The 27,366-nt window shown below is 43.3% G+C and overlaps 2 protein-coding genes across 4 annotated transcripts in view; both read left to right on the top strand.

The window, feature by feature from the left end:
- LOC120054786 (single-stranded DNA-binding protein 3) overlaps positions 1–11,687 on the top strand; it is an 88,332-nt gene extending 76,645 nt beyond the window's left edge. Inside the window, exons 6-18 of the mRNA XM_039002409.1 lie at positions 2,432–2,515; positions 4,085–4,144; positions 4,229–4,295; positions 4,384–4,451; positions 5,094–5,158; positions 5,381–5,423; positions 5,545–5,580; positions 5,710–5,764; positions 6,774–6,844; positions 6,958–7,036; positions 7,562–7,590; positions 7,826–7,927; positions 8,283–11,687. Of these exons, the coding sequence (XP_038858337.1) occupies positions 2,432–2,515; positions 4,085–4,144; positions 4,229–4,295; positions 4,384–4,451; positions 5,094–5,158; positions 5,381–5,423; positions 5,545–5,580; positions 5,710–5,764; positions 6,774–6,844; positions 6,958–7,036; positions 7,562–7,590; positions 7,826–7,927; positions 8,283–8,312 (789 nt within the window). The 3' untranslated portion in view covers positions 8,313–11,687. The remainder of the gene's footprint in view (positions 1–2,431; positions 2,516–4,084; positions 4,145–4,228; positions 4,296–4,383; positions 4,452–5,093; positions 5,159–5,380; positions 5,424–5,544; positions 5,581–5,709; positions 5,765–6,773; positions 6,845–6,957; positions 7,037–7,561; positions 7,591–7,825; positions 7,928–8,282) is intronic.
- A 1,801-nt stretch (positions 11,688–13,488) lies between these two features.
- LOC120054785 (peptidyl-prolyl cis-trans isomerase FKBP8-like) lies at positions 13,489–26,531 on the top strand. 3 transcript variants are annotated; one of them, XR_005477639.1, is made up of 9 exons: positions 13,489–13,635; positions 14,263–14,509; positions 14,617–14,786; positions 14,998–15,086; positions 18,210–18,430; positions 23,428–23,600; positions 23,674–23,751; positions 23,834–23,951; positions 25,195–25,306. XR_005477639.1 is itself a non-coding variant. In XM_039002406.1 (9 exons), exons 2-9 carry the CDS (start codon positions 14,263–14,265, stop codon positions 25,620–25,622), a joined length of 1,200 nt encoding a protein of 399 aa, XP_038858334.1. In that variant the 5' UTR covers positions 13,492–13,635; the 3' UTR covers positions 25,623–26,531. The 3 variants fall into 3 exon arrangements, 2 of the variants coding, with proteins under 2 accessions (XP_038858335.1, XP_038858334.1); XM_039002406.1 differs by lacking the exon at positions 23,834–23,951 and adding an exon at positions 25,536–26,531 and having other exon boundaries at positions 13,492–13,635; positions 25,195–25,329; XM_039002407.1 differs by lacking the exon at positions 23,834–23,951 and having other exon boundaries at positions 13,490–13,635; positions 25,128–25,312.
- Positions 26,532–27,366: the final 835 nt, after the last annotated feature.

The raw sequence follows: 27,366 nt of genomic DNA, 5'->3' as shown, positions 1-27,366 counted from the left end.
AAGGAATGACAATGAGTGTGCATTGTGCTGTTGTTCATCCAGGCTTTGTTTGTTGCGTTTCAGTTTGGCTTTGTGCTCTGCCTGCCTCTCTCAGTAGTTCCACACTGCCCTCTTGTGGTGGTGGGCGGTACTGTATATACGGTACATGCATACACATGACTGGCTCAGTATAGCCATCCGTTCTGTGTTCAGTGTTACTACCCCTTCAGAGATAGCAGTAGCAGAGGTGTTGTGTTCTTCCTAATGCAGATCTGAGGAGGGGGAGTCTGGGAGTACGCCGGGGGGGGGGGGGGGGGGGGGGGGGTTGTTGATAGGTTTGTGGTACGCTGCCAAGCTGTTATCTCCTTAGCTGGGTTGAAAATGATTGTATTAATTGCTTCATTTACCCCCCCCCCGTCCCCGTCCCCCCGTCTCTCTCTTACAAACACAGACACTCGCACAGACACCCACACGCAGTCCAGCCGCGTTGTTTTACAGACGCGGATTGGCCTAGTCCCTTTCTCTCTCTGCAGGCACACATCGAAGGGACCGCAAACCTCATGAATGCCATATGCTTCCCCATTCAGTCCTAATAGCATGGAGACTGAGGGAGGCCAGAGTAGCGAGTGGAGCTCCATTATAAGGTATTATAGAGGGCCAGATAAAGAGAGGAGGAGCTGGGGGCTGCAGGTTACAGCAGCTGGGCTAGTGTTGCCTGGCTCTGCAGGGGTGGCTTGTTAGAAAAACTGCTACGACAGACTCCCCAACAATAATAACTCTGGGGTCTGACGGATGGACGGCGCTTCCACTGCAGCGCTAGCCCTCCATGCTAACCTGCTGAGGCCAGCAAGCGCAGCTGGTGTTAACCACAACCCAAAACGCTGCTCAGGACCCACCTCAGTCATTTCTAGAACACTTACAGTATGTCAGAGCTACCACTCTATAGATGCAGTCACATTTGTTACCATTTAAAAATGGAATATTTGTCTCCACTCTATATTGGTAAGAATTGGGAATGAAAGCACAAGGCCACTATGGTAAGTGGGTTTTATATACAAAACACATACTTGTGAAGACTTCATGTGAAACGCTCTATTGGGCAACAATTTATGTGGATTCAATACACCACGCTGCAAACACTTCATCTCAAGAGCTCCTCATAGATCCACAGCTATGTGCCTTTATCAACATGGCTCTCGCATGGAGAAGCCTGTACGTGAGGTGGCTGAGGAGGACAATGGCTGACTGCCTACCCCATTTACCATGTACACCTCTCAACCACCCAGGTTTGACTTGCTGCTTGACTTCTCGGGCTGAAGCATTTCTGTACTGCATCTGTAATTCATCTTTTATGAAATAATAGTTGAATGCATTAGAGTCAAGGTTTTTATTCCTTTGTTTATTCTGCTCAAGCAGTGCCCACGGGTTTTCACTGCTCTCCTCTATCAGCTCACCACCATCTCCCCGGTGCCAGAGCTTCTCATGGTGGGTGAGAATGAGAAGATGCTGCTGGTATCTGTGCAGCTGCTGCTGCTTGGTCTGTTGGAACTGAAGAGAGCTTGTTTGATTTACCGAGAATTAGGTTTCATCAGACAGGTCGGATCCTAGTGAGATGACGTTGAATAGTAGAATTGTCTCCTGGCCAGGTGCAAAGACCTGCAAACGATCAGTGTCTCTCTGCTGCAGTGAAAAGACGTTCAGGTGAAATGGGGACGTATGTGTTGGTGGATGGGCTTGGTACTCATACAGGTGTGTGTCTGGTATTGCTGATTTTGAAAGGGCAGGATTACCAGTCTGCAACATTACCTGAAGGCTTCAAGGGTAGTGTGTGTGTGTGTGTGTGTGTGTGTGTGTGTGTGTGTGTGTTGCATGGTTACCTGAGTGCTTCAGGTCTCATGGAGGTTCACAGGCTGGTTGATAACACGTGGCTGTGAACGTGTGTGGTCTCCTCTCTGTACACTGTATGACTCTGGGTTTACATATGGCTTGTTAAAGTCGGAACAGGTCCTGGTTTGAACGTGGTTGCTTAGCAGGTTATCTGAGGTTAGTTATCAGTTGTTCCATATGTCATATGTTTACATAGTTCCTGTATATGATCAGCTCTTTTGTCATCTCAGCCATCTTTTTTTTACACAGATAGATGTTCTGTTGGTTAGAAATTAAGTTTAAGAGATTCATTGTGTTAATTTCATTTCATTGGACATATTATTCAACACAAAGATGTATGATGCATTTAAATAACTATATTGGAGATCCATACATTCATATGTGTTGTGGTAGTGATCTACGGTACAGGCATTATGAACAGTTAGCCATAGTGGTGTATTGTACTGCTGCTTCTGTCCTGTGCTGCTGTTATTGTGAGGTAGACGGAGCAGCTACAGCCAGGTTCAGTCCATGGTCCTCCAAGCATCACTGTATCACTCATCTCCCTCTCTCTTCTCTCTTAAAGGGACCTCCCGGCTCCCAGCCGTCACCCCACGCACAGCCACCCCCACACAACCCCAACAACCCTATGATGGGACCTCACGGCCAGGTAAGACACACTCACACACACCCTGGTCTCTCACACACACTCTGCCCCCTCTCCCTCGCCTTTCGCTGCACAGGCAGGGACAAACCTTTTTTTCGCGCCACGTCGATACAGATACGCCCGGAAGGGATTTTCTTAGCAGGTTAGAAGAGCATTTTCGCTAACCCTAACCCCTTTCCTAACCTAATTCTCCTAACCTGCCACATTCCCCCTACCTGCTGCATAATTTCTCCTAACCTGCTATGAAAACGTAACTTGTGGCGTGAAAAGAGTGTTTCTCACACAGGCAGGCAGTCCCTCTTCCACTTTCTCACTCAATCACTATCTCCCTCTGCCTATCCACTCACACAGAGAGGCCTCTGTTCTCTTCCTCCCTCTCTTCCTCTTCTACACCCACTCACTCCTTATCTTTCTCACTCACTCACTCATCCACACCCCCTCTCCCCCTACCCCCACTCCTAACCTGGCTCCCACCCCCCACAACATATGTCTATACAAACTGCCCTGCTACCTAGTTGTGGACAGACAGACAGTGGCCATGACGCTGTAGATAGGATAAATAATTCAGCTGTGTTGGCCCAGCTGTAGGAAGGAGAGGAGGGGAGGAGCAGGCCGACTCTCTCCTCTTCCTAAGCCCAGCACTCACTATCCCATCTCCCATCAATATCCCATTAATATTGCAGCAGGGCCTGACACTGTGGAGCGCTCGTACACAAACTCACCACAACTTGGCTAAGACAAAGGCAGAGGGAGAGAGATGGAGATTGGGAGAGAGAGAGACAGGGAGGGACCTAAGGGGAGAGAGAGGGGGTGGAGGGGAAACGGCAGTCTTTCCCTTCAGGGCCTGGTCATTATATAAGCTGTCCTCCAGCTGGCCTCGTTTCCCCTCGCCCAACTAGTAGCTTGCGTTTAATTGGCTCTGAAAGCCTGTTTCTTTGTTGTCATGGTGTCATGTTTCGCCTGCCTGTACGCATTTCTTATAGCGTGATAATGTGTTTGTAATGATTTACTGTCAATCACACTGGTTAGTTGCACTCTTGATGATTATATTATATTTAAGTTTGTTATCCCTTGATGGATTAAATTATTTTCCGAATTGTATTGTTTCGTTAGATACGTTGAGCTATTTTCTGTGGTTGCATCACAATGTAGAAATGTTTGTTGTAGCTCTCTGTGGTACGATGGTCAGTACAGTGTGTGGATGCATATGGAAAAACAGATGTAGGTTTGTGTATTCTTCACTACCCTCCTGCACACCCTCCCAACCACATCCACCACCCATCTGTACCCTCATCCGCTACTGTTCCCTCATTCAACATGCTGCGTCACCCACAACCATGTTCACCCTCAGCTATATATCTGTCTCTCTGTCTCTGTATGTTCTATTTGTTTTCAGCATCTGAGGACTGGTCTTCAGAACCCTGACACAACCTTTGCCTTGTGTAGAATGACAACAAAGCACCTTCAAACTTGGAGCTTTTTCTCCAGCACAATGGCTCCCCCTGTTGACAGCTGCAAGTAACACAGTAGCATGATGGATAGGACTAACGTTAACATCTGTCCTCCCCACAGCCTTTCATGTCCCCACGGTACCCAGGTGGACCTCGTCCCTCACTTCGCATGCCAAATCAGGTAAGGTATCTATCTCTGAGGTGTACATTTTTAGGGAGTTGAATGCTCTGTGCTAATGTTTCTCTCTCTCCCGTCTTCCTTCAGCCACCTGTGGGAGTCCCAGGGTCACAACCACTCCTGCCAAACAGTCTGGATCCCACCAGACCACAGGGTATAACTTAAGGATATGTGCTTGTAGAATGTATTTGGTCTGAAATTGTTCCATGCTGACAACTTTCTCTCAATCGTTCCTCCTCCAGGACATCCAAACATGGGCGGCCCGATGCGGATGAACCCCCCCAGAGGGATGGGCGGCATGGGCCCACAGGTACAGCCAGGCACCATCCCTCTCCCCTAAAGTCTGCTGCTCCACCCCTCTGTCCATGAACCCCATGTCCCTTTACAGCACAACACACTGAACACACAAGGTTTTATTCATCTCTACTTTATTCCATACATTTAGTCTCAACCTTTTTCTATCGGTCTCAAAGCAAGCCTGACATAATACCTCTCAAGTACCACTCTCTCCTCGTTGAGTTTTTAATTCCGCTGTCTAGTTTCCAATCACCAAGTCAGTCAGTTTGAGCATCGTGGCCCTCTGTGCCCTGCTGCCCTTCTCCCCGCCTCCCTTACTGTGTGACTTTGGCAGTCAACAATTCAGCAGCTGGTGCGGCATCTGCTCGACAAGTGTAATCGTCTGCTGAACAAAACTCTACCTCTGAGTGGAGCTGCTCTGTGTCCTGCCCCACGCTGCCGTCCTGCCAAGCTCCCACTGTGCAGCCATCACATCACAACTTAGACACACACAAGTCTGCCCCTGTTATCGTTATACACATACATTACTAATCAGGATTGAGTCATTAAAATCTCAGCGCCTGGCTCAAACGGAACAAATGAGAGTGTGATCCCTGGCATGTATTCTCCTCGGTAGTATGAAAGGTTGACGCTGTGTGTTCCTCTCTCTGTGTAGAACTATGGTGGTGGAATGAGGCCTCCTCCCAACTCGATGGGGCCAGGAATGCCAGGGATGAACATGTAAGTACAGTCATTCTCCAAAGGCATTTCATCACCTCCATCTACTTACTATGATGTTTTATTTTGTCCAAATATCTGAATTACTAATACAATTTCTATTAATAGCACTGATGGGACGTAAGAATATTTGACAAGCAACAATATGAGGGAATACAAGCTCTAATTTGTTCTGCAGTGAACCTCTCTCACACAACCTCTTCTCCTCCCCTCTGTCTGTGTCAGGGGTCCTGGAGGTCGAGGTTGGCCCAATCCCAACGCAAACTCAGTAAGTCCTGCTCACTCACCTTCTCAATCACTCTAATGCCTTATTGGTTTTTAGAGCCATTTCTTTGTTGTGAAAGTCACAAGTTTACTGATTGTGTCCCCTTTCTGTTTTCTCTCTATAGATAGCCTATTCCTCCTCATCTCCAGGAAACTATGTGGTAAGTCTCAAGCCTAAACAATGACTAGTATTGTTGGCCATAGCTGACATCTGACTGCTACTTTATATGTCCAGATGTTTTGGGAATATCATTCCTCTAAATCTCTCTCTCCTCTCGTCTTTATCCCAGGGTCCTCCAGGGGGCGGAGGCCCACCAGGAACTCCCATCATGCCTAGCCCAGGAGGTTCGTCCTACTTATTTGTCTCCATGTGCCTCCTCACTAATCCCACTCTAATTAAACTCCCAGTGCTCATTTACTTTGTGGGCACAGCCACACTGACATATTGAGTGATTTGTATGTTAAACAAGCGTAGCTATTTATGTGTCGTCTATACTGGACCTGTGTAAATTAGCAGAGTATTGAGCTGTGATCATCTGACTGTGATCAGTCTGATGTTCCTGTTGAGGACAGCACAGACAGAACAAACCGCTCTGGTCTAACATCCTGTGGATGTGCAGTTTTTGTTCGGGTGTGGAGCGGTTTCTTTTTGTGTCCACTATTTATTATTTATATACATACTTCTATTGTGATGCGTTGCCTGGGCAACCTGTGCACAGTGCTCCTTACACGTAGAGCTGGAACACAGTTTTCCACTGCAGTCGCCAAGGCCCCCCCCCACACTCCGCCACACCCTCCGTCACGACTGCACAACCTGCTGCACAACCTACACCCAGGGCCACAAACAGCCATCAAACCCCACACTCTCTTTCTTTTTCTCCCTTTCTCTTGCTCTCTCACTTGCTCCCCTTCTCTCTCCCTCTTGTTCCCTCTCTCTTTCACTCATTCTCTCTTATCTATCCCTTAATTTGTTATATACATGTATCTTCTACTATCACCACACTGCAATGTCAGCTCAAGGTCACCTCTATCCTCATATTCTATTCAGGATGGAGACACAAGGAGAGCAACATGATGTGCTGGTCTTGTTTACTTTCTACTGTAGTCATCAGGATTTAACCCCAAGTTCATGGAAACATGAGATATGAAAAGTGTGAGACATTAGGCTTTCCCAATCCATGTGGCTAGATTAATTATAACCTGCGTGTGTCTGTATGGAGCATTGTCATGTTTGGTGGTTTTGTAGAGTTCAATCTCAAAGCTGTCCATGCATGTGGCTGAAGGAAATACAGAACAACACTGTGTAGTTGTGCTCAGTTACTGTAGCCTGGACTAACTGTTTCCTTCTCACCAGACTCCACAAATTCCAGTGAAAACATCTACACAATGATGAATCCTATTGGCCCTGGTGGTAACAGACCTAATGTAAGCGGGCTCTTTGTTTTTCATGAGTTTCCTGTTTTCGAATCGGTAGAGGTGATCATTATACAATTGAATATGATAATGACAAAGTTCAGTAAGTTGTAACTTTTTTACAGTTCCCGATGGGGCCGGGCCCTGATGGCCCAATGGGTGGAATGGGAAGCATGGAGCCACACCATATGAACGGATCGCTAGGTGAGTTTTAACAGCAGCGATCAGCTGATCAATCATTTAGAATATTCTTCTCTGTCAGCATGTACAACTTTTGTCTGGAATTTGTTTAACCATTGTGATGAACAGGACCATTTACATTTCAGAAAATTGTGTGTCAATATTAGGCAGTAATTTAGAACTACCGTAGAATCTAGTTAAAATTGTTGAAAATCGGTAGCTGAGTTCTGTGAGAAGTAGCACTTTCCTATTGTGACAATGCCCTCTTGTGGATGGTAGAGGGAATGCTCCCTTCATAGTAGTATTGATTGAAGTGGAAGCAGATTATGTGGGCAGCACGCAGGCACATTGATTATGTAGACAGGTGAGACATGATCGATGAAGCCAATGAAGTTGGGTCTCATCTGTATTTGAAACAAATAGCTTAATTAAAGTACATTAGCTGTGTTAAGTGTTGAATGTGATCCCCAGCCAGAGATGTTGATTATAGCTTTACAGTGATGAGCTTTTCTCTCATGTCAATCTCTCTCTCTCTCTCGTTGTTTTCAGGCTCTGGTGACATGGATGGGTTGCCAAAGGTAAGCCTCTATAAAAGACTCCATATTAGATAGACTTACATTCATTTCAACGCACACCCATCAGCTAAAGTTTATCCAAAGCACTTATAATACTGATGATTTGGTTTGGACCCAAAGCTGCCAGAAATTCAATAATGGCCCTTTATGATGACATCCAGTCACTAGAAAAGGCTGATGATAGTGGAAAGGCCTGTCTTGGTAAATCTTGATTTGTTTCTTTCTCTGTTTTGTGTAGAATTCTCCCAACAACATGGCAGGCATGAATAACCCCCCGGGAACTCCGCGGGATGATGGGGAGATGGCAGGCAACTTTTTAAACCCATTCCAAAGTGAAAGTGTGAGTTCTCCACAGTGGTTCTCTTCCCTAACCTGCAACCATCAGTCAGCGTGCTTCTTTGAACAAATTCTCATCTCACTGCTGACTTTATTCCTATATCCTAAACACTTTCTCTTCGGTCTTTATTTCACGTTGTCGAAATGAGATTTGTTTTATAATGTCAACGTAGAAAATTCCTAATTACCTGGCTGTCTCATAAAGCAGTCTGCTTGTTAACACATTTTTACGTTGACTAAATCGTAATTACATTGAGTGAAGTTGCTTATTGCTTGCATGTTGAATTAGCATCATATAAACAGTGTAATATAGCATTGGCTCATCTATTTCCCCCCCTTCCCTTCTTCTCTCTTTGCAGTATTCACCCAACATGACGATGAGTGTGTGATTTATTTTTTATTTTATTTTATTCTATTTTATTTTGTTTCTTTTTTATCTCTCCCCCTTACCCTCCCACCCCACTGCATCTTGCATTGCCCCCCCCCCCCCCCCCTCCCCCGGGTGGCGTGCTGTGTTTTGCAGTCCCCCCTCCCCCGGGATGTCACTGGAGCGCAGGACTCCCATCTAGATCACCCATCCCAGTGTGTGCAAAGTGGGGCTTCTGAGCAGGAAACAGTCTCAGAGCCACAGGAAGAGCCAGCTCAGTGACTCTCCCTGTCTGCCTGGTTTCCTCACAGGCCCAGGACAGTGAGAGTGGGGGACTCTGGCTGTCTTGTCTGCAGGAACCCTCCTCAGCAACAGTTCTCTCAGCATCAAGGCTGGTGGCGCCACTCTACTTTATCATGTTATTATTTGTTTGTTCAAATGTTGTTTTTGCATGCAGCAGTTGCGAGGTTTGAGGCTCACCTTCATTCAGTTAATGTGTCCTTGTTTTGAAATGAAAAGCTTAACTGGTGATGCATTAGGGCAAGAACAGTTTATTATATGTTTATTTTATTAATAATAATGATATCATTTTCATAATTGATATTGTTGTAATGATGTAGTTATCATTTCCTGTTAAGGGCACATTGTATCTCAACAACATCGACAACAGAATAAGCACACACTCAAAAAATGCACAATGACACTTCTGTTTACATGATTTTAGGTATTTGATGTTTCTTGTTTGTTTATTTGTCTCAACACCCTACGCATACCTCTGTTCTGTTCTTCGCAGAACTTGTAGCCAATGTCTTTACTACCAGAAAACCATGGCACCAAAATGTAAACACTCAAGCAGAGTGTGATAGGAGTACAAGAATAGCTGTTCACCTGCTTGAAATCACTCATCCAGGAATGATCCTTCCTAAGACTCCCATCCATGTTAGCACTGGAGTTCCCCAAAACGTGAATGTGAAAATGGAGGCGATATCATAAACTTCTTTATCCTTTGGTACTCTAGTCTGTCAGTCTTCTACATGTCTGGTCACACGTACCCCTCCCAAAATGTTGAGTCAGTGTATATAAGTGTTTGTTCAGGCTTGTTGCATTACTGTGCAAAGATGGACTGATCAAATGTAATTTGGACAATTGCTAATTCTACTTTCAGTTCAGGTGGCTTTGAACATGTATTATTCTGTCTTGCAACCTGTGTCCTTCCAATTCAGTAAAGACAGAAAGGGTTTTACAGACCCTCTATGTTCTTCTATGGATTTGCTCTTGCCTGTAAATACAACATATTTAGCTTGTATTGTGGTTGTTTATTTGTTGTTTTGATATACAACTTGTCTGTGAATCCTGAAAGTGGATCCTTCTCGTCCTGCATTGCTTCCCTGCATACAATCTCGAGGCTCAATCTTTATTTACTGATTATGTCATACAGGCCACGTTCTATCGGTTTTCATGTCGTTGTTGTTGGTGTACAAACCTCTATCTGCTTCCTTCCAGTTAGGGTTGAACTCACAGATCCTTATGATCCGGTGTCTGACCCCTCTCACATGCAACCATAGTTTAGAGAGGGGCCAACTCCACAGAGCTCCCATCCACCTGTTCCCTCTGTGGGTCTGGGCCTGTCCATGGGCTGCTAGATCCTGGGTATGGGGTGGCTGTAGCACCACTGGTGATGGGAGTGTGAAATGACTGGAGTGACTGCACGGTGTGGCTTAATTCACTCTCCTGCTACAAGAAAGGAGTGCTCTATAGAACCGAGTAGCTTTTAGTCAACCTACTCACACTTGAATATGTACTTTGAGAAATTAGAGAATTCCACCTGGTTGGACTGAATTGTGAGTCAAACAATGTCTTTTATTCTAGTTTTTTGTTTTGTTTTAATTTCTATGAAGTCTATTCAAGAAATTGTGTGCAAAAAAGGCCATAGAATATGTACACCTAAGGAATGAATTGACCCAAGGCTGTTCCTCAAACTTTCATGTGATTTGCTTATGTGTTGTGCTTCTCTAACCTGTTAAGTGGCAGATACCGTTTATTTCAAAAAGTCATTTTTCAACAAGCTACATATTTCTGTTCTTATTTAATATCATTCTGGCCTCTGTCTGTGATTGGTCTTTTGCCAGTGACCTTGCTATAGTGTTGGCAGATACTTTATGGAGTAGCTTGGATTCAGAGCTGAACAGGGACATCTTCTGGGTAAGTTGTTTTGAGGAACGACTAGCTCCAGTGTTCCTCTAGCAGACTGACTGGCACACAGCCCTCTGTCCCCCACCCGCCCTCTACAAGCCCCATCCTCACACTCTTGAGCCCTCCTTTCCTTTAATTTCCTTTTTGTAAATACTGTATAATGCATTTTGATATCATTGACATGTTTTGATATGTCAGTCACTACCAATGAATACAGCTGAAAGTAAATTATAAATGAACTGTCCATGTTTTCATAATAAAGAGACGATGTGCTGGACATTTTGATTGGCCAAAACAAAATTGTGGTAAAAATGAAATATGCATGCAAATTTACTTGAACATGTGAACATAGAGTAACTGCACCCTAAACACTTATTTCTGGTCGGGATACATATGTGAAAATAAACTGTCATCCATTTAGCTGGGTTTGAGGTGTCATTTTATTATCTTGTAAGGACAGAGAGGGCGGTGAAGGGGATGTATGATGTCAATGATGTTGTTTATTCTTGCAATTGGAGCGTCCTCACTCTGTCCTTGTCTTCTATTACCAATAGAAATAATCTCAAATGGTTTCTAAGAATGGTTATTGCCTACTCAAAGGCCATCGTCTCATTAAAACATGTGACCACCTATTATTACAGTTTTTAATATGAAGGATTTTTATCAATTTAAGAACTTTAAAAAGGAAAACATACTTAATGTCATTTTAAATTAAAGAATAGATCAAAAGTAATGCTTATGCGGAAAAACTGTGTCCTTGCTATTCACTCCTGATGAAATAGCGTTGTATATATTGATTCTCACTGATCCTCTCTCAGTCCTCTGTGTATAACAATTGTTGGCCATCTCTGTACTTCTATTGTGATGTATAATACTGTAACATTAGAAGATTTGCGGGTGATGGGATGGTTGTGTGGGGCAGGGGTCAAGGGGAGGGGATATAAATATTCTCCTGTACCGTTCATTGTCCTTTCTGACGACATGGCAGTATTCTATATGAAGCAGTCTGTCCCTTGGGTTTGCTTTGTATTTCATGGTAGGATAGTTCTGATCTTGTCTTAGGGAGTTAGGTGTCTTGTGTAGGTAATAAATATGTCCTTTGTATGTTTCTTTATATTGTAAAGTTTCTTTAGACTGAAAGAAAAACTGATAATTTGCTTATCAAAAAAGAAACTGCATCAATAATAAATGTAATTTGATTTTTCCTCGTTGTTCGAGTCTTTTTTCTGTGCACATCTGATCATCAGTGTGTATTTATTTTATTAATTGACACTTCACACAGCCTGACGCTTTTCAAACTTTTGCAAGGACATCATAAAATATGACAGCTTAATGTAGCAATTAAGAGAATAAAAAGTGATTAATCTCCCAAAGTATCTCGTAAGACAGTAATAATAATTTACTAAATTATAAATAAATGTGTGGTTTGAACCTATTTCAATGTTTTTGGCAACCATATAAATTCATTCAATTTTTTTTGAACCAATTATTTATATATACACTAGATGACTGACTGGGTGCTGTTTTGAAGCTGCCGCGCCTCCATCTTGGCACTCCCCCACGATTGTAAAATTGAGAAGCTATAAGCAGTAAGACCCGAGGAGGTGTGGTATATGGCCAATATACCACATGACGCAATGTGGAGTACATGGACACAACCCTTAGCTGTGGTATATTGGCCATATATCACAACGCCCGAGGTGCCTTATTGCTATTATAAACTGGTTACCAATGTAATTAGAGCAGTAAAAAATGTTTTGTCATACTCTCTCAGCCAATCAGCACTCGGCTCAAACCACCCAGTTTATAAATGCATTTATTATTGTCTACCTTTATTTTTGCCACATTTATTCTATTACAGACACCTTTATGCATACTTTTAAATTATGTGTGCTAAACAAAAATATAAAACAAATATAAATGTTAAATACGAATGTTATTGTCCCCACTACACCAAACATTATTAAATACATTACATTTTGTTCTTTATTTTGATTTATTTAAAATACTGTTGAATTCCATTCATTCCTATGGAGGACTGCTTCTTCGTGTTGGCTTAACCTGTTGTGACGTTTTGATAACTGTAAATCTCTCTAGGACAAGGTAACTTTTATCAATATATTCACCTGTATTTACCCCCCCAAAAAATGAAATGCGGCAGGTAGCCTAGTGGTTAGAGTGTTGGGCCAGTAAATGAAAGGTTGCTGGCTCTAATCCCTGACAAGCTGACAAGGTAAAAGTCTGTCGTTCTGCCCCTGAACAAGCCTACCACTGTTCCCCGGTAGGCTGTCATTGTACATTTGTTCTTAACTGACTTCCCTGGTTAAATAAACATTTAAAAATATATATGTAAATAGCTGCTGATATGGCTATCATAAAGAACTACAAATGCCATGATGAGACTGCTGAATCGAGGTAAAGGTAAAAACTCTGGATTAACTATCTAATGCTAGCTAAACATAGTAATGAATAAATTGGCACCATTTCTTTAAATGAACAGTCTTGTGCAAGTTTTTAATTGGCAATTCAATACCTGTTAGCAAAGGTGTCCTGGCGTGCAGGAGCTTGCGTGGATTTGTAGTTTTGCATGATGTCTACTTTGACGCTAATTAACATTTGCGAATCAGATTAAATAGAGCCGAATATATTGATAAAAGTCCCCCTGTCCGAAAGCGATTTTTGGTTATCAAAACCAGGGTAAGCCTACGTGAAACACAGCCCTTAATTTAAGTGTTTCTAAAATCCCCTATGGGAAAAATTCATGGAACCATTTCCCTGTTTGACCGCTAGGTTTTACGGGTAATATGACACCTTCACTGTGGGATTCGATATGGTGGCTGGTGGCTCTCAATTGCAAATGCAGAGCATCAGCAATCCAGGGTTTATATCATTGGTTTGAACAGCCAATTAATCTGTTTGACTGTCACCTGGATCTACCAATCGCGTGATCGCTTACAGAGGATGAGCCAATAGAAATAAAGGAACGATGTCAGGCCAAGTCTTTCTACGCCTGCTAAATTTGGTTATTGGTTTAGGCCCAAGGTGAACTCAGGAAGAGTCTGCCATCGCATGACAGAAGCATCAAGCAAAGCAAGCTATCGTCACAAACACTTCGATCAGGCATTCTGTCCTTTTATCAAGCATATCATAAGGTAAGGGTACTCACTGTAGCATCGTTAAAATAAACATGAAGGACACAATTACAGAGGGGTAATTTTGTATAAGATAGCAACTAACTAACTAGCCTTCTAACAGGCAAGCTTGGTCGCTAGCTAACTCATAACAACAAACTTCTCAAAGTTCTCAAAACACCCACTGAAATCCTGAACATTATCACCAAAATTATTTAAAATAACTGATACTAGTTTAATTTGAACAGTTAGCTATATAGCTCATGCTAACTTGCTTATGAAATGTGCTAGCTAGCTACTAGTAATTGGCTCTAGTTATGCACAGTGCTAGCTAACTACATTTATTGCTAATTGACTAAACTAGCTACTGTAGCAAGCTAGCTAACTGGCTGTTTTCGAGTTTTTCTCTCTAAGAAACGCAATGAGTCTTCACTGTTATGGTAACGAGCTAACGTTACCAGACCCAGAATCATAGAGGAATCTGGTCAAACCACAGCAATCCATTCTTTCTAAACAAGGTGCACTGTATAATTCCAGTGTGTATAGCAAATAACACCCCTTTATTTGAAAGGCACTGTTTATGCTGTTTACCAAAACATGCTTGTCTTTTCTCTGCTGTATTTCTAACTCACATTGACATTTCAACAGATGACTGACAAGGAGGATGTGACTGGTGCTGGTGATAACCCAGAGGTGATTCTAACAGGGAAGAAGTCAGGGAAAGCCTCGCTGCTGGACAGTGGGGAAGACTTTGAGATGTTGGATGATGATGAAATTGATGATGACCCTCCTCCTTTGGAAGATGCTGGGGGTGGGAAGAAGACTAAAAAAGAGCCTGCAGAGGACCAACATGCTAGCCCTTCATCTCTAGTAGATGAGTGGATGGATATACTAGGTAGCAAAATGACCTTTATATTTCCTATAGGTCAAAGAAAAGACAATGATAATGTATTGACAGTCGTCACCATTTGGTTAAGCTTATTCTCACTTATCTATTTGCAGGTAATGGCCAGCTAAGGAAGAAAGTTCTGCGGGCAGGGAATGGGCCAGACAGCAGGCCCACAAAAGGCCAGAATGTTGTGATTCACCTGAAGACTTCACTGGCTGATGGGACTCTAGTAGAAGAGCAACCGGAGCTGTCTTTCACTCTGGGAGATGGTGATGTCATCCAGGTACATTCTACTTAGTCTTTTAAGTGAAGGCAAATCTGATCTGATTCTATACAATGCAGTGATGTGAGTAGATATGAGAAATGTAAATGGAACAAATGTATGTTTATGTTCAGTGTTGCTTTTATCCACCAGCAATGCCTCCAACTTTGATCTTTGATTTAAGATGAGAAGTATAACTATCAGGCTTTAACTCTGGTGTGCTTTCTCGCAGGCTCTGGATCTCACAGTGCAGCTCATGGAAATGGGGGAGAAGGCCCTCGTCCAAGCCGACGCTAAATATGCATATGGTGCCCTGGGGAGGTATGGAGGGTTTCTTAAGCTTGCTGGTTCTTTGTGGTTTCACTGGCATGTCTCGTTGTTGCCACAAGCCATCTATTCTAAGATAACTCTGAAATGCTTGCTATGCTTCATGACATCAGAGTAGATATCATTAACCCTTGTGTAGTCTTAACATTCTGTATACTCCCCTTGTCCTAAGGGACAAAAAAATGACCCGCCTTCACTAAACCCCTAAAATAAAGCAGCTTAATTGAATTTTAAACCCCAAATCTATTTAGCATGAAGAAACAACCTGTCATTTATCACAAACTTTGTGAATATCTGGGTTTTCCCTTTTCACAATGCAGAAAGACTGCATTTAATTAGTGGACACCACTCGTTTTTATTACAACACCTGTCATAAGAGGTTTTTTATTATTATTGCTAAAGGTACTGCATAGGTGTAAACACATTTTTTTTTTTGCAAGAGATGGCACTTGTATAGCTTAAGAAAGTAGCAGAAATGTGCAGAAAGTAGTTTTGAATGCATTTTATTTAAGGGAAAATAAAAGTCTCTAATTGTTTTGGCAACATAATGATATATTCTTATATACTGTACAATGAGGAATTCGACTACAAAATACTAGTCTTCTCCCATTTTTGGAACCATTTCCTCCACCTACAAGGTGTATAAACAATAAATAAGAATAAAATAAGGTAATAGCTACAAAACAAAAATGTGAAGAATATCAATCAACTCTAATTAGCACATGTAGGACAGTATGCAAGTGTGTGTGCATGGACTTTGCAGATGTATTTCTCACATGTGCAGCACATAGTATTTGTTTTACAGTCCTTCTTTGGTGGGCAGAATTGGCATCTCCTCATCTTGCCTGCTGCAGCCTCAGGTGGCTCAGGACAATATTTCGCCACCTGAACAGCTTTCACAAGCGCTGCTGTGCGAAGGAGGCGCTCCCTCCTTTGAATTTGTGGAGTTACAAGTGTCTTTCCCAGCTGCTCCAAGAACAACACCCTCTTGTTCCGCTTGTCAGGCATCCAGGTAGGGTTGATCTTGTTCCATATCACGAAGGCATTGTATGAGGACACATCAATGATGTTATGGAAGATTGCCCGCTGGCCTCTGGTCGTCATCCTCCTGCAGCTATAAGTTCTAATCACCTTGTCCAGGTTGTCCACGCCTCCTTTGTTGTGGTTGTAGTCCAGGATGATGGCTGGCTTCCTGTCCTCACGATCACTGATCTCAGCCGTTTTGTGCAGTGTGCTCAGGAGGACCACATTTTTGTTCCTCTTTGGGAGGTAAGAAACTAGCGTGGGGGTGAAGGCGAACTTTGATGAGAAGGCCTCTCTCCCCCTTGCTGCGAGGAGTGCAGGGGGGAGCTCAGGCTTGTTCTTCCTAACTGTGCCAATCATGGTGATCTTCCTCTTCAGGAGCTGCTGGCTGAGTTCATAAGAGGTGATGAAATTGTCACACGTGACATTGTTCCCCCTCAGTCCATCTGTCACATCAAGCACAACCCGCATCCCCTGGTTCTTCTCCGGGCCTCCACTGGTTGGCTTCCCTGTGTAGACTAGCATCTTCCAAGCGTAGCTGGATTGTGTGTCACAGACCACCCATATCTTGATGCTGTACTTTGCTGGGCATATACTGCTGGAAAGGACTGACCTTTTGACAAAAGAGATTGTTTTCTGTGACGCTGATACTAATCACATAAATCAATGATATTACAGCAATACATTATACAATTAACAGTGAAAATCACTTACATTACAGATATGAAAATAAAAATGTACCTCTGAATGAAACCAGCTGCTCATCCACTGTTACTGCAGGCCCAGGGTTGTACATGTATGGCAGACGCTCCCCCAACTTCTCCTAAACCTCTCTTATGGCCGCCAGTTTGTCTCCCACACGTCTTGCAGGTCTTGACTCACGGTTATCAAATCGTAGCATTGTTGAGAAAGTGTGAAAGACTTTCAGTGGCATGGAAAATCGCCCTTCCACTCTCTGGATCGCAGAGACTACATGTAGCCTCGCCTCGGGACCTATACACACCCGCTAAGATTAGCAGCCCTATGTAGGCACGCAGGTCAATCTCATCCATCCTTTTCCAGTTGTCTCCATATTTACGGGAACCCTCCATCTGTAATCTCCAGGCTGATTTTTATTTTTTTCGATGGCTGGTGTGATGAACATGTAGAATGTTGAGGCGATGTCCTGGGCATGGGCAACTGCATCTCTTGTGGGCCCTGGTGTCAGCCTTATGACATTTTGTGCTGCCATCCTGCCCTGGTTGTCATATGGTAACAATGGCCATGTTATTTTTCTATTCTAATTTTTCTATTTCTATTCTCTTCAGCTTGGGTATTTCTTCTTCATCTGAAGATGATGCATCGTGCTCTGGGTTGTATTATTCCCTATCTTCTACAGATACCTCTTCTAAATCATTGTTCTCTTCTTCCTCCTGGACATCTGAAAAAATCATATCTACGACCTGTTGTGCACTGAAACGTGCACTTATGGCTTCAGCAAAGAGAGAACTGGGGGGGACTGTCATCTGCAGCACCTTTATAGCCTCTGACTGCATTCCACATTAGTAAACCATGTTTATTTTCTCTGAAATAGTTTTTTTTGTCTGTGAACTTGAATCATGTGGAGGGGAGATCATGCACAAGAACGTTTTAGTTTTGTCTGTGTGCTACTGATTTAACACAATCTAAATTCCGTGTGTGTTTGTGGTGTAAATGATTTTTAGAACTGCCGGGTCAAAAATAACCATAAGATAGTCTTTGTACCCTGGTGGTGTACAGCTTTAATGGAAATATGAGCAGAGGCAATGTTTCCCTTTTTCTAATGTTGGGATCAATAGGAAAAGTCATCACATTTCAAGTTGAAATAATATAATTCAGGGGGATTTCTCTGTTAAACAGTGGTGGGTCATATTTTTTTTTACACTTAAGACAACACAAGGGTTAACTTGTGTTCCTCTTAATGGGAGCTAAACTCCTCAGCACTCTTCCCTTTTTAAGAAAGAGCCGTGAGTGGAATGGTGCTGTCTTGAGCTCACTGCTTATAGTACACGACCTGACTTTGCTCTCTAATTGTGTGCTCCCTGCCCTGGCCTTCACCACTGTCTCCACTGGCAGCCTTGCCCCGGAGGTGCTTCCCAGTGCTGATCTGGCCCTGGAGGTACAGCTGCTGGATGCCACTGAGGCCCTCGACCTTGAGCTCCTCTCCCCCCAGGAGAGGGTCGCCCTGGCTGGGCAGAAGAGGGAGAGGGGGAATGTCTACTACCAGAGAGGAGACTACGCCTTCGCTGTAAACTCTTATGGCTTTGCCCTGCAGATCACCGAGTCCAGCTCTAAAGGTGACCGTGGTGACAGATTTTTTTTGTTATTTGCGAAAGCACTGTTTTTGGATGGGGCCTGGGCACAAGACTCCCTGTAATTTACTAATCAAATGTATTTATATAGCCCTTCTTATATCAGCTGATATATCAAAGTGCTGTACAGAAACCTAGCCTAAAACCCCAAACAGCAAGCAATGCAGGTGTAGAAGCACGGTGGCTAGGAAAAACTCCATAGAAAGGCAAAAACCTAGGAAGAAACCTAGAGCGGAACCAGGCTATGAGGGGTGGCCAGTCCTCTTCTGGCTGTGCCGGGTGGAGATTATAACAGAACATGGCCAAGATGTTCAAATGTTCATAAATTACCAGCATGGTCAAATAATAGTAATCACAGTGAACAGGTCAGGGTTCCATAGCCGCAGGCAGAACAGTTGAAACTGGAGCAACAGCACGGCCAGGTGGACTGGGGACAGCATGGAGTCGTCAGGTAGTCCTGAGGCATGGTCCGAGGGCTCAGGTCCTCCGAGAGAGAATTAGAGAGAGCATACTTAAATTCACACAGGACACCGGATAAGACAGGAGAAATACTCCAGAAATAACAGACTGACCCTAGCCCCCTGACACATTAAATACTGGAGGCTGAGACAGGAAGGGTCAGGAGACACTGTGGGCCCATCCGATGATACCCCCGGACAGGGCCAAACAGGCAGGATATAACCCCACCCACTTTGCCAAAGCACAGCCCCCACACCACGAAGGATATCTTCAACCACCAGCTTACCATCCTGAGACAAGGCCGAGTATAGCCCACAAAGATCTCCGCCACGGCACAACCCAAGGGGGGGCGCCAACCCAGACAGGAAGACAACATAAGTGACTCAAGTGACGCACCCCTCCTAGGGACGGCATGGAAGAGCGCCAGTGACTCAGCCCCTGTAATAGGGTTGGAGGCAGAGAATCCCAGTGGAGAGAGGGGAACCGGCCAGGCAGAGACAGCAAGGGCAGTTCGTTGCTCCAGTGCCTTTCCGTTCACCTTCACACTCCTGGGCCAGACTACACTCAATCATAGGACCTACTGAAGAGATGAGTATTCAATAAAGACTTAAAAGTCTAGACCGAGTCTGCGTCTCTCACATGGGTAGGCAGACCATTCCATAAAAATTGAGTTCTATAGGAGGAAGCCCTGCCTCCAGCTGTTTGCTTAGAAATTCTAGGGACAATTAGGAGGCCTGCGTCTTGTGACCATAGTGTACGTGTAGGTATGTACGGCAGGACCAAATCGGAAAGATAGGTAGGAGCAAGCCCATGTAATGCTTTGTAGTTTAGCAGTAAAACCTTGAAATCAGCCCTTGCCTTAACAGGAAGCCAGTGTAGGGAGGCTAGCACTGGAATAATATGATCAAATTTTGGGGTTCTAGTCAGGATTCTAGCAGCCGTATTTAGCACTAACTGAAGTTTATTTGGTGGGTTCTGCATCATTTTTGTACAGAAAATTTCTGATTTTTGCAATGTTACGTAAATGGAAAAAAGCTGTCCTTGAAACAGTCTTGATATGTTTGTCAAAAGAGAGATCAGGGTCCAGAGTAACACTGAGGTCCTTCAGTTTCATTTGAGACGACTGTACAACCATCAAGATGGTCAGATTCAACAGAAGATCTCTTTGTTTCTTGGGACCTAGAACAAGCATCTCTGTTTTGTCTTGAGTTTAATAAAAGTAGAAAGTTTGCAGCCATCCACTTCCTTATGTCTGAAACACAGGCTTCCAGCGAGGGAAATTTTGGGGCTTCACCATGTTTCATTGAAATGTACAGCTGTGTCATCTGCATAGCAGTGAAAGTCAACATGTTTTCGAATGACATCTCCAAGAGGTAAAATATATAGTGAAAACAATAGTGGTCCTAAAACGGAACCTTGAGGAATACCGAAATTTACAGTTGATTTGTCAGAGGACAAACCATTCACAGAGAGGAACTGATATCGTTCCGACAGATCTAAACCAGGCCAGAACTTGTCCATGTAGACCAATTTGGGTTTCCAATCTCTCCAAAAGAATGTGGTGATCGATGGTATCAAAAGCAGCACTAAGGTCTAGGAGCACGAGGACAGATGCAGAGCCTCGGTCTGACACCATTCAGGTCATTTACCACCTTCACAAGTGCAGTCTCAGTGCTATGATGGGGTCTAAAACCAGACTGAAGCATTTCGTATACATTGTTTGTCTTCAGGAAGGCAGTGAGTTGCTGTGCAACAGCTTTTTTTTTTTTTATGTTGAGAGGAATGGGAGATTCAATATAGGCTGATAGTTTTTTATATTTTCTGGGTTAAGGTTTGGCTTTTTCAAGAGAGGCTTTATTACTGCCACTTTTAGTGCGTTTGGTACACATCCGGTGGATAGAGAGCCATTTATTATGTTCAACATAGGAGGGCCAAGCACAGGAAGCAGCTCTTTCAGTAGTTTATTTGGAATAGGGTCCAGTATGCAGCTTGAAGGTTTAGAGGCCATGATTATTTTCATCATTGTGTCGAGATATAGTACTAAAGCACTTGAGTGTCTCCATTGGTCCTGGCAGAGTTGTGCAGACTCAGGACAACTGATCTTTGGAGAAATATGCAGATTTAAAGAGGAGTCCATAATTTGCTTTCTAATGATCATGATCTTTTCCTCAAAGAAGTTCATTAATTTATTACTGCTGAAGTGAAAGCCATCCTCTCTTGGGGAATGCTGCTTTTTAGTTAGCTTTGCGACAGTATCAAAAATACATTTTGGATTGTTCTTTTTTTCCTCAATTAAGTTGGAAAAATAGGATGATCGAGCATCAGTGAGGGCTCTTCGATACTGCACGGTACTGTCTTTCCAAGCTAGTTGGAAGACTTCCAGTTTGGTGTGGCGCCATTTCCGTTCCAATTTTATGGAAGCTTGCTTCAGAGCTCGGGTATTTTCTGTATACCAGGGAGCTAGTTTCTTATGACAAATGTTTTTAGGGGTGCGACTACATCTAGGGTATTGGAAGAACATTAAGATCCACAAAATGTATTCCATGGGACAAAACTAGGTCCAGAGTATGACTGTGGCAGTGAGTAGGTCCGGAGACATGTTGGACAAAACCCACTGAGTTGATGATGGCTCTGAAAGCCTTTTGGAGTGGGTCTGTGGACTATCCCATGTGAATATTAAAGTCACCAAAAATTAGAATTATATCTGCTGACTACAAGGTCCGATAGGAATTCAGGGAACTCAGTGAGGAACGCTGTATACGGCCCAGGAGGCCTGTAAACAGTAGCTATAAAATGTGATTGAGTAGGCTGCATAGATCTCATGACTAGAAGCTCAAAAGACGAAAACGTCTTTTTTTTTTTTTTGTAAATTGAAATTTGCTATCGTAAATGTTAGCAACACCTCCGCCTTTGCGGGATGCGCGGGGGATATGGTCACTAGTGTAACCAGGAGGTGAGGCCTCATTTAACACAGTAAATTCATCAGGCTTAAACCAGGTTTCAGTCAGGCCAATCACATCAAGATTATGATCAGTGATTAGTTAATTGACTATAACTGCCTTGGAAGTGAGGTATCTAACATTAAGTAGCCCTATTTTGAGATGTGAGGTATCACAATCTCTTTCAATAATGGCAGGAATGGAGGTCTTTACTCTAGTGAGATTGCTAAGGCGAACACCGCCATGTTTAGTTTTGCCCAACCTAGGTCGAGGCACAAACCGGTCTGAATGGGGATAGCCTAGCTGACTACACTGACTGTGCTAGTGGCAGACTCCACTAAGCTGGTAGGCTGGCTAACAGCCTGCTGCCTGGCCTGCATCCTATTTCATTGTGGAGCTAGGGGAGTTAGAGCCCTGTCTATGTTCGTAGATGAGATGAGGGCACCCCTCTGGCTAGGATGGAGTCCGTCACTCCTCAACAGGCCAGGCTTGGTCCTGTTTGTGGGTGAGTCCCAGAAAGAGGGCCAATTATCTACAAATTCTATCTTTTGGGAGTGGCAGAAAACAGTTTTCAACCAGTGATTGAGTTGTGAGACTCTGCTGTAGAACTCATCACTCCCCCTAACTGAGAGGGGGCCAGAGACAATTACTCGATGCCGACGCATCTTTCTAGCTGATTTACACGCTGAAGCTATGTTGCGCTTGGTGACCTCTGACTGTTTCATCCTAACATCGTTGGTGCCGACGTGGATAAAAATATCCCTATACTCTCTACACTCGCCAGTTTTAGCTTTAGCCAGCACCATCTTCAGATTAGCCTTAACGTCGGTAGCCCTGCTCCCTGGTCAACAGTGTATGATCACTGGATGATTCATTATAAGTCCTAATACTGCGGGTAATGGAGTCGCCAATGACTAGGGTTTTCAATTTGTCAGAGCTAATGGTGGGAGGCTTCAGACCCCGTAACGGGAGGAGTAGAGACCAGAGAAGGCTCGGCCTCTGACTCCGACCCGCTGCTTAATGGGGAGAACCGGTTGAAAGTTTGTCGGCTGAATGAGCGACACCGGTTGAGCATTCCTACAGCATTTCCCTCCAGAAGCCATGAGAAAGTTGTCCGGCTGCGGGGACCGTGCGAGGGGATTTATACTACTATCTGTACTTACTGGTGGCACAGACGCTGTTTCATCCTTTCCTACACTGACATTACCCTTGCCTAACGATTGTGTCTGAAGCTGGGCTTGCAGCACAGCTATCCTCGCCGTAAGGCGATCGTTCTCCTGTGTATTATGAGTACTGCGACTGCAATTAGAAGGCATCATGTTAATGTTACTACTTAGCTTCGGCTGGTGGAGGTCCTGACGAACCATGTCCAGATAAAGCGTCCGAAGTGAAAAGTTGAGTGAGGGGAAAAACTAAAAATATAAACGGTTAGTAAAAAACGTAACGTTGTCAGGTAGCAAAGTAAGGTTAGCAACAAAACGCACAGCAGCACGTAAACAAGTCGCAAGTTGTGACCGGAAATGACACGTATCAAACTGTGTCATGTGGCTCCAACTGATGGTGTGTGTGTGACTGCTGTTTCAGTGGACATTAGCCCAGAGGAAGAGGAGGAGCTGATGGACATTAAGGTGAAGTGTCTAAACAACATGGCAGCTGCCCAGCTCAAGTTGGATCACTACGAAGCAGCACTACGGTCCTGTGTTTCAGTGCTGGCCCACCAGCCAGACAACATCAAAGCCCTATTCCGCAAAGGCAAGGTAGGTATCACACAACTGAATGTATTTGAGTGTGCATGTCTGAAAGCATCACCATGGACTTCTGTATCTGTAGGTATTGGCCTTGCAAGGAGAATATGCTGACGCTATAAGGAATTTGAAGATGGCCCTGAAGTTGGAACCAAGCAACAAGGTACTGCACTCAACATTCACAAAATCATTATTTAGAAAGATGTGGAATGAAAACAAATTCTCAGGACCACATGTTTTTGCAGTTCTTTCTGACATCCACCAGGTGGTGCCACATTCTCTAATATTGGTGATGAAGGAAACCAGGTGGACTGCAGACTCATCATTTTGGTGGATCTGATTTCGTGTTGTTGCTGTAAATAGGTTGGTTTATCGATGCCCAGGTGATATCTAAGCATTGCTTAGACATGTTGCTCCCTGCACAGGGAAATCTGACAGAGCGAACCACAGCGCGTTTGCTACTTGGACCAGCTGCATGTTAATACTTAACACTCATGCCCCCCCCCCCCCCCCACTCACTCCTGCCGCCCCTGTATTTTTTCAGTCCCACACACCAATGTGAAATCATGCTCTGACAGAATGCCTTGTACAATTGTCCCATACAGTCTTTTTCTTCTTCTTGGACACTAATGTAGTGCATGAGTGTGTTGGGCTGGTAGTTGTTCATATGTTGACATTTTCTATTAGCATTAGACAAGCTCTTGCATTCTGGACTGGGCTGCAGGGTGCACCACAGAGTTGGTTACACCATCTCAAGTGTGGCTGCCTGGGAATGTTTATGGTGGTGTTTTTGCTGAAGTGTTTTAGATTAGGAGCAGTAAACCATTGCAAGTAGAATCTCAATGGTCTAGATTAGAAGATTGCATATTTAGATGCAAAAATTGTGGTCCACTCCCTACTTTATATTTTTTATGGATGTTATCGTTTTCTTGTCTGAATTGATTCATTTAATTAACACAATTTGCCTTTATCTTCTCAATACAAAAGTTTTTGTAAAATGGGGAAAGATGACAAGAACTGCAGCAGTTATGTAATTTCTGTCCTCAAACATTACTGTTGTGTACATGACCAGAAGTATTGGCTGATTTGAACATGGGAATGCCCTGTAGAAACCTGATATTGTGAAGCACCCATTTAATCTTAGCAGCAGTGGGAGATGAGACCCTAAGAGCAGAGACTTACCCAAACTCTCTACCCCCCTCTGTCCACAACACAGTGCCTGTAAGTAGCTCCTTGGAAGCTGTAATGGACATTTTGGCCAGTACTGTGAAAATGTTCTAAATTTCCCACTCACAAACCCTTGAGAAAAATGACTAAGACTTGATATGAAGGGGCTTGCTCATGCAGGGAAGCTGTTAACTTACTACCCTTTTGTTGGCTGGATTTGTATTGGCACGAATATTCATTTTACAATGACATCAATTGCTAATAATCAAGCCACCTGCAGTTAACAGAACACCTGACTATTATGGTGCATAAATGATGCCATGAGGCATTGGGAATGGGTTGTCATCAGTGAATGTGTTTTTATATACACAGGCTGTGGGAAGGGGGTAGAGTAGTACGCCTGCAGCTTATTCTCACACTTTGCTGTCTCCTGGGGTAGACCATCCACTCAGAACTCTCCAGGCTGGTGAAGAAGCACTCGGAGCAGAAAGGCGCAGAGCAGGCCATGTACAAGAAGATGCTAGGCAACCCAGGCAGCGATGGCATGCAGAAACACCAGGCCAGGTCATCATGGGTGAGACAGTCCTCACATGAGGCTTAACCTGCTCATGTCAACAAACTGATGCTAGCATAAAATGTTATTTGAACCCAGCTGGGGATCAGAAATATATGTTTCGAGGTGTACATGGATGTCTTACCTTTTTGAATGTATGTCAAAGTGATGAAACAGTCTTCCAAGTCAACATAAAGCCTCACATTTTTCTTTTCTTTTGTCCCCAGGGTGTCAGCTGGAAATGGCTGTTCGGTGCCACGGCTGTAGCCATCGGAGGTGTCGCCTTGTCAGTTGTCATAGCTGCCAGAAATTAGATTAGACCAATACATTTTCTGGTGATTGCCTGCACCCTCCACAGTGGGACCCCACAAAAAGCAACTGGACATCTGGCAGTGCCTGTTGGAACTGGTAAAAAAAAAAAAGGGGGCACAGAAATGGCTTTATCTGCCACAACCTTTAGTGTGACGGTCCATAAGTTTCTCACACTGTTCTGTCACTGCTTGGGAGAATTGTGACAAATACTATACAATAAACATTTGTATATGAAAAGTACTTACCACTTTTTAAATGTGCATATGGCCATTTATTTCCAGAGACAAATTGTTAATTGCTCCTATATGGTAATGATTCTAAATATAAATTGATTGAGCACTCTGAAATGAGAATTCTATGAATGATCGGTCAAAGTTATTTAAAATTAGCGAATGTGATATGGTCCTATATTTTTAAAGCATATGATTGTGCAATTATTTTATTGCTGATCATTTTTTCTTCGTATTCTGCTTTTGATCTTTTACTGGGACAGTGCCAATGATGGGTATGAGATTAATCTAGATGCTGTATTATCTGGCCCTGGGATCCACACAATCTTGGTTGACGGGAACTGTCACATTCTTTTAAATGGCAGAAAGAAGAAACTCTAAGTCAATGGAGAATACCTCACTTTTGATAATTCTGAGAACAAACTTTGAAGGGTGTACCTTCTAAATCCAATTTTAGTTTAGGTCAGTTTAACAAAATGGCTATTTGATTATCATTTTGTTATATTCAGGATACTTGTTATATTCATGATACTTCTCACCAAATGAGAAGTATCATGTTTTCTCTACAACAGACTATATGTAAAAAGACAGTCAAGTGTTGCAGACATAGTTTGAGTTTCTCACATTCCTTTATTTGTTAATTTTGTATTTATTTCAATAAAAGTTTTGTCAATTCTGTTACTATGAGCCACACCCTTTTTTGTATAATCAACCTTTTGGTATCTAATCTTTAAGTTGTCTTGTCACCTGTACAACTGTCAATCTCTGTTTGACAGGTTGGGAGCACTTCATCACCTCCTGTTATTACAGTACATGGACTCCACGCCTACACACTTAAGTCAAATGAGAGCTTGTTACTGTCAAAGTAAATGGATTTATAACACTACAGGAGGTAGAAAACACTGATTTTGTTTGTCTATTTTATATTTGACACTGCTCCTTTTCAATATAAACTGTATATGTGTCAGACAACAGGTACTCATTTTCTTAGAGCAGGGGTGTCAAATTCATTCCGTTGAGGGCAGTGCTTTTTCTTTCAATTTGTGTCCAATTAAGAGCTATACAGCCAGGTGAGGGGAATTCCTAACTAATCAGTGATCTTAATTCATCAATCAAGTACAATGGAGCTACCCTCCATGGAATGAGTTTGGATCTATTTTGCTGGTTGGCTTTACAGCTAGCAAACTAGAGCATTTCCTCTCATGTCCAATTTTATTTATTTTTTTGTACCAATTTGTTATTGACTGGACATTCCCAACTCATGGATTCAGTCAGACATTGACGTCTCGTTGACGTTGTCCAGTGACCGAGTGTTTCTTCCTTGCAGATCTCTGGTGTGTATCTGCTTTACTCTGGTAGCCACTGACCAGACATGTCTCATGTTTTTAATGATTCACATTCTATTCTCAATGCCTCATTATATTGAAGTAAATAAACAGTTTATGATTAATCCTCCTTATAAATGTGTCGACCTTATGTCACGTGGATATGTTTATATATATTATTTAGCGTGTTT

This window comes from Salvelinus namaycush, chromosome 10, assembly GCF_016432855.1.
Source record: "Salvelinus namaycush isolate Seneca chromosome 10, SaNama_1.0, whole genome shotgun sequence".
Lineage (NCBI taxonomy): Eukaryota > Metazoa > Chordata > Actinopteri > Salmoniformes > Salmonidae > Salvelinus > Salvelinus namaycush.
Note: the sequence above shows the minus strand (reverse complement) of the source record. Positions and strands in the feature narration are given on the sequence as shown.

Excerpts from the sequence above, each read along its gene's own strand:
- LOC120054785 (XM_039002406.1), top strand. The coding sequence starts at position 14,263 with ATGACTGACAAGGAGGATGTGACTGGTGCTGGTGATAACCCAGAGGTG. Across the intron at positions 15,087-18,209 it reads GCATATGGTGCCCTGGGGAG|CCTTGCCCCGGAGGTGCTTC; the intron begins GTATGGAGGGTT and ends CTCCACTGGCAG. Across the intron at positions 25,330-25,535 it reads ACCAGGCCAGGTCATCATGG|GGTGTCAGCTGGAAATGGCT; the intron begins GTGAGACAGTCC and ends TTTTGTCCCCAG.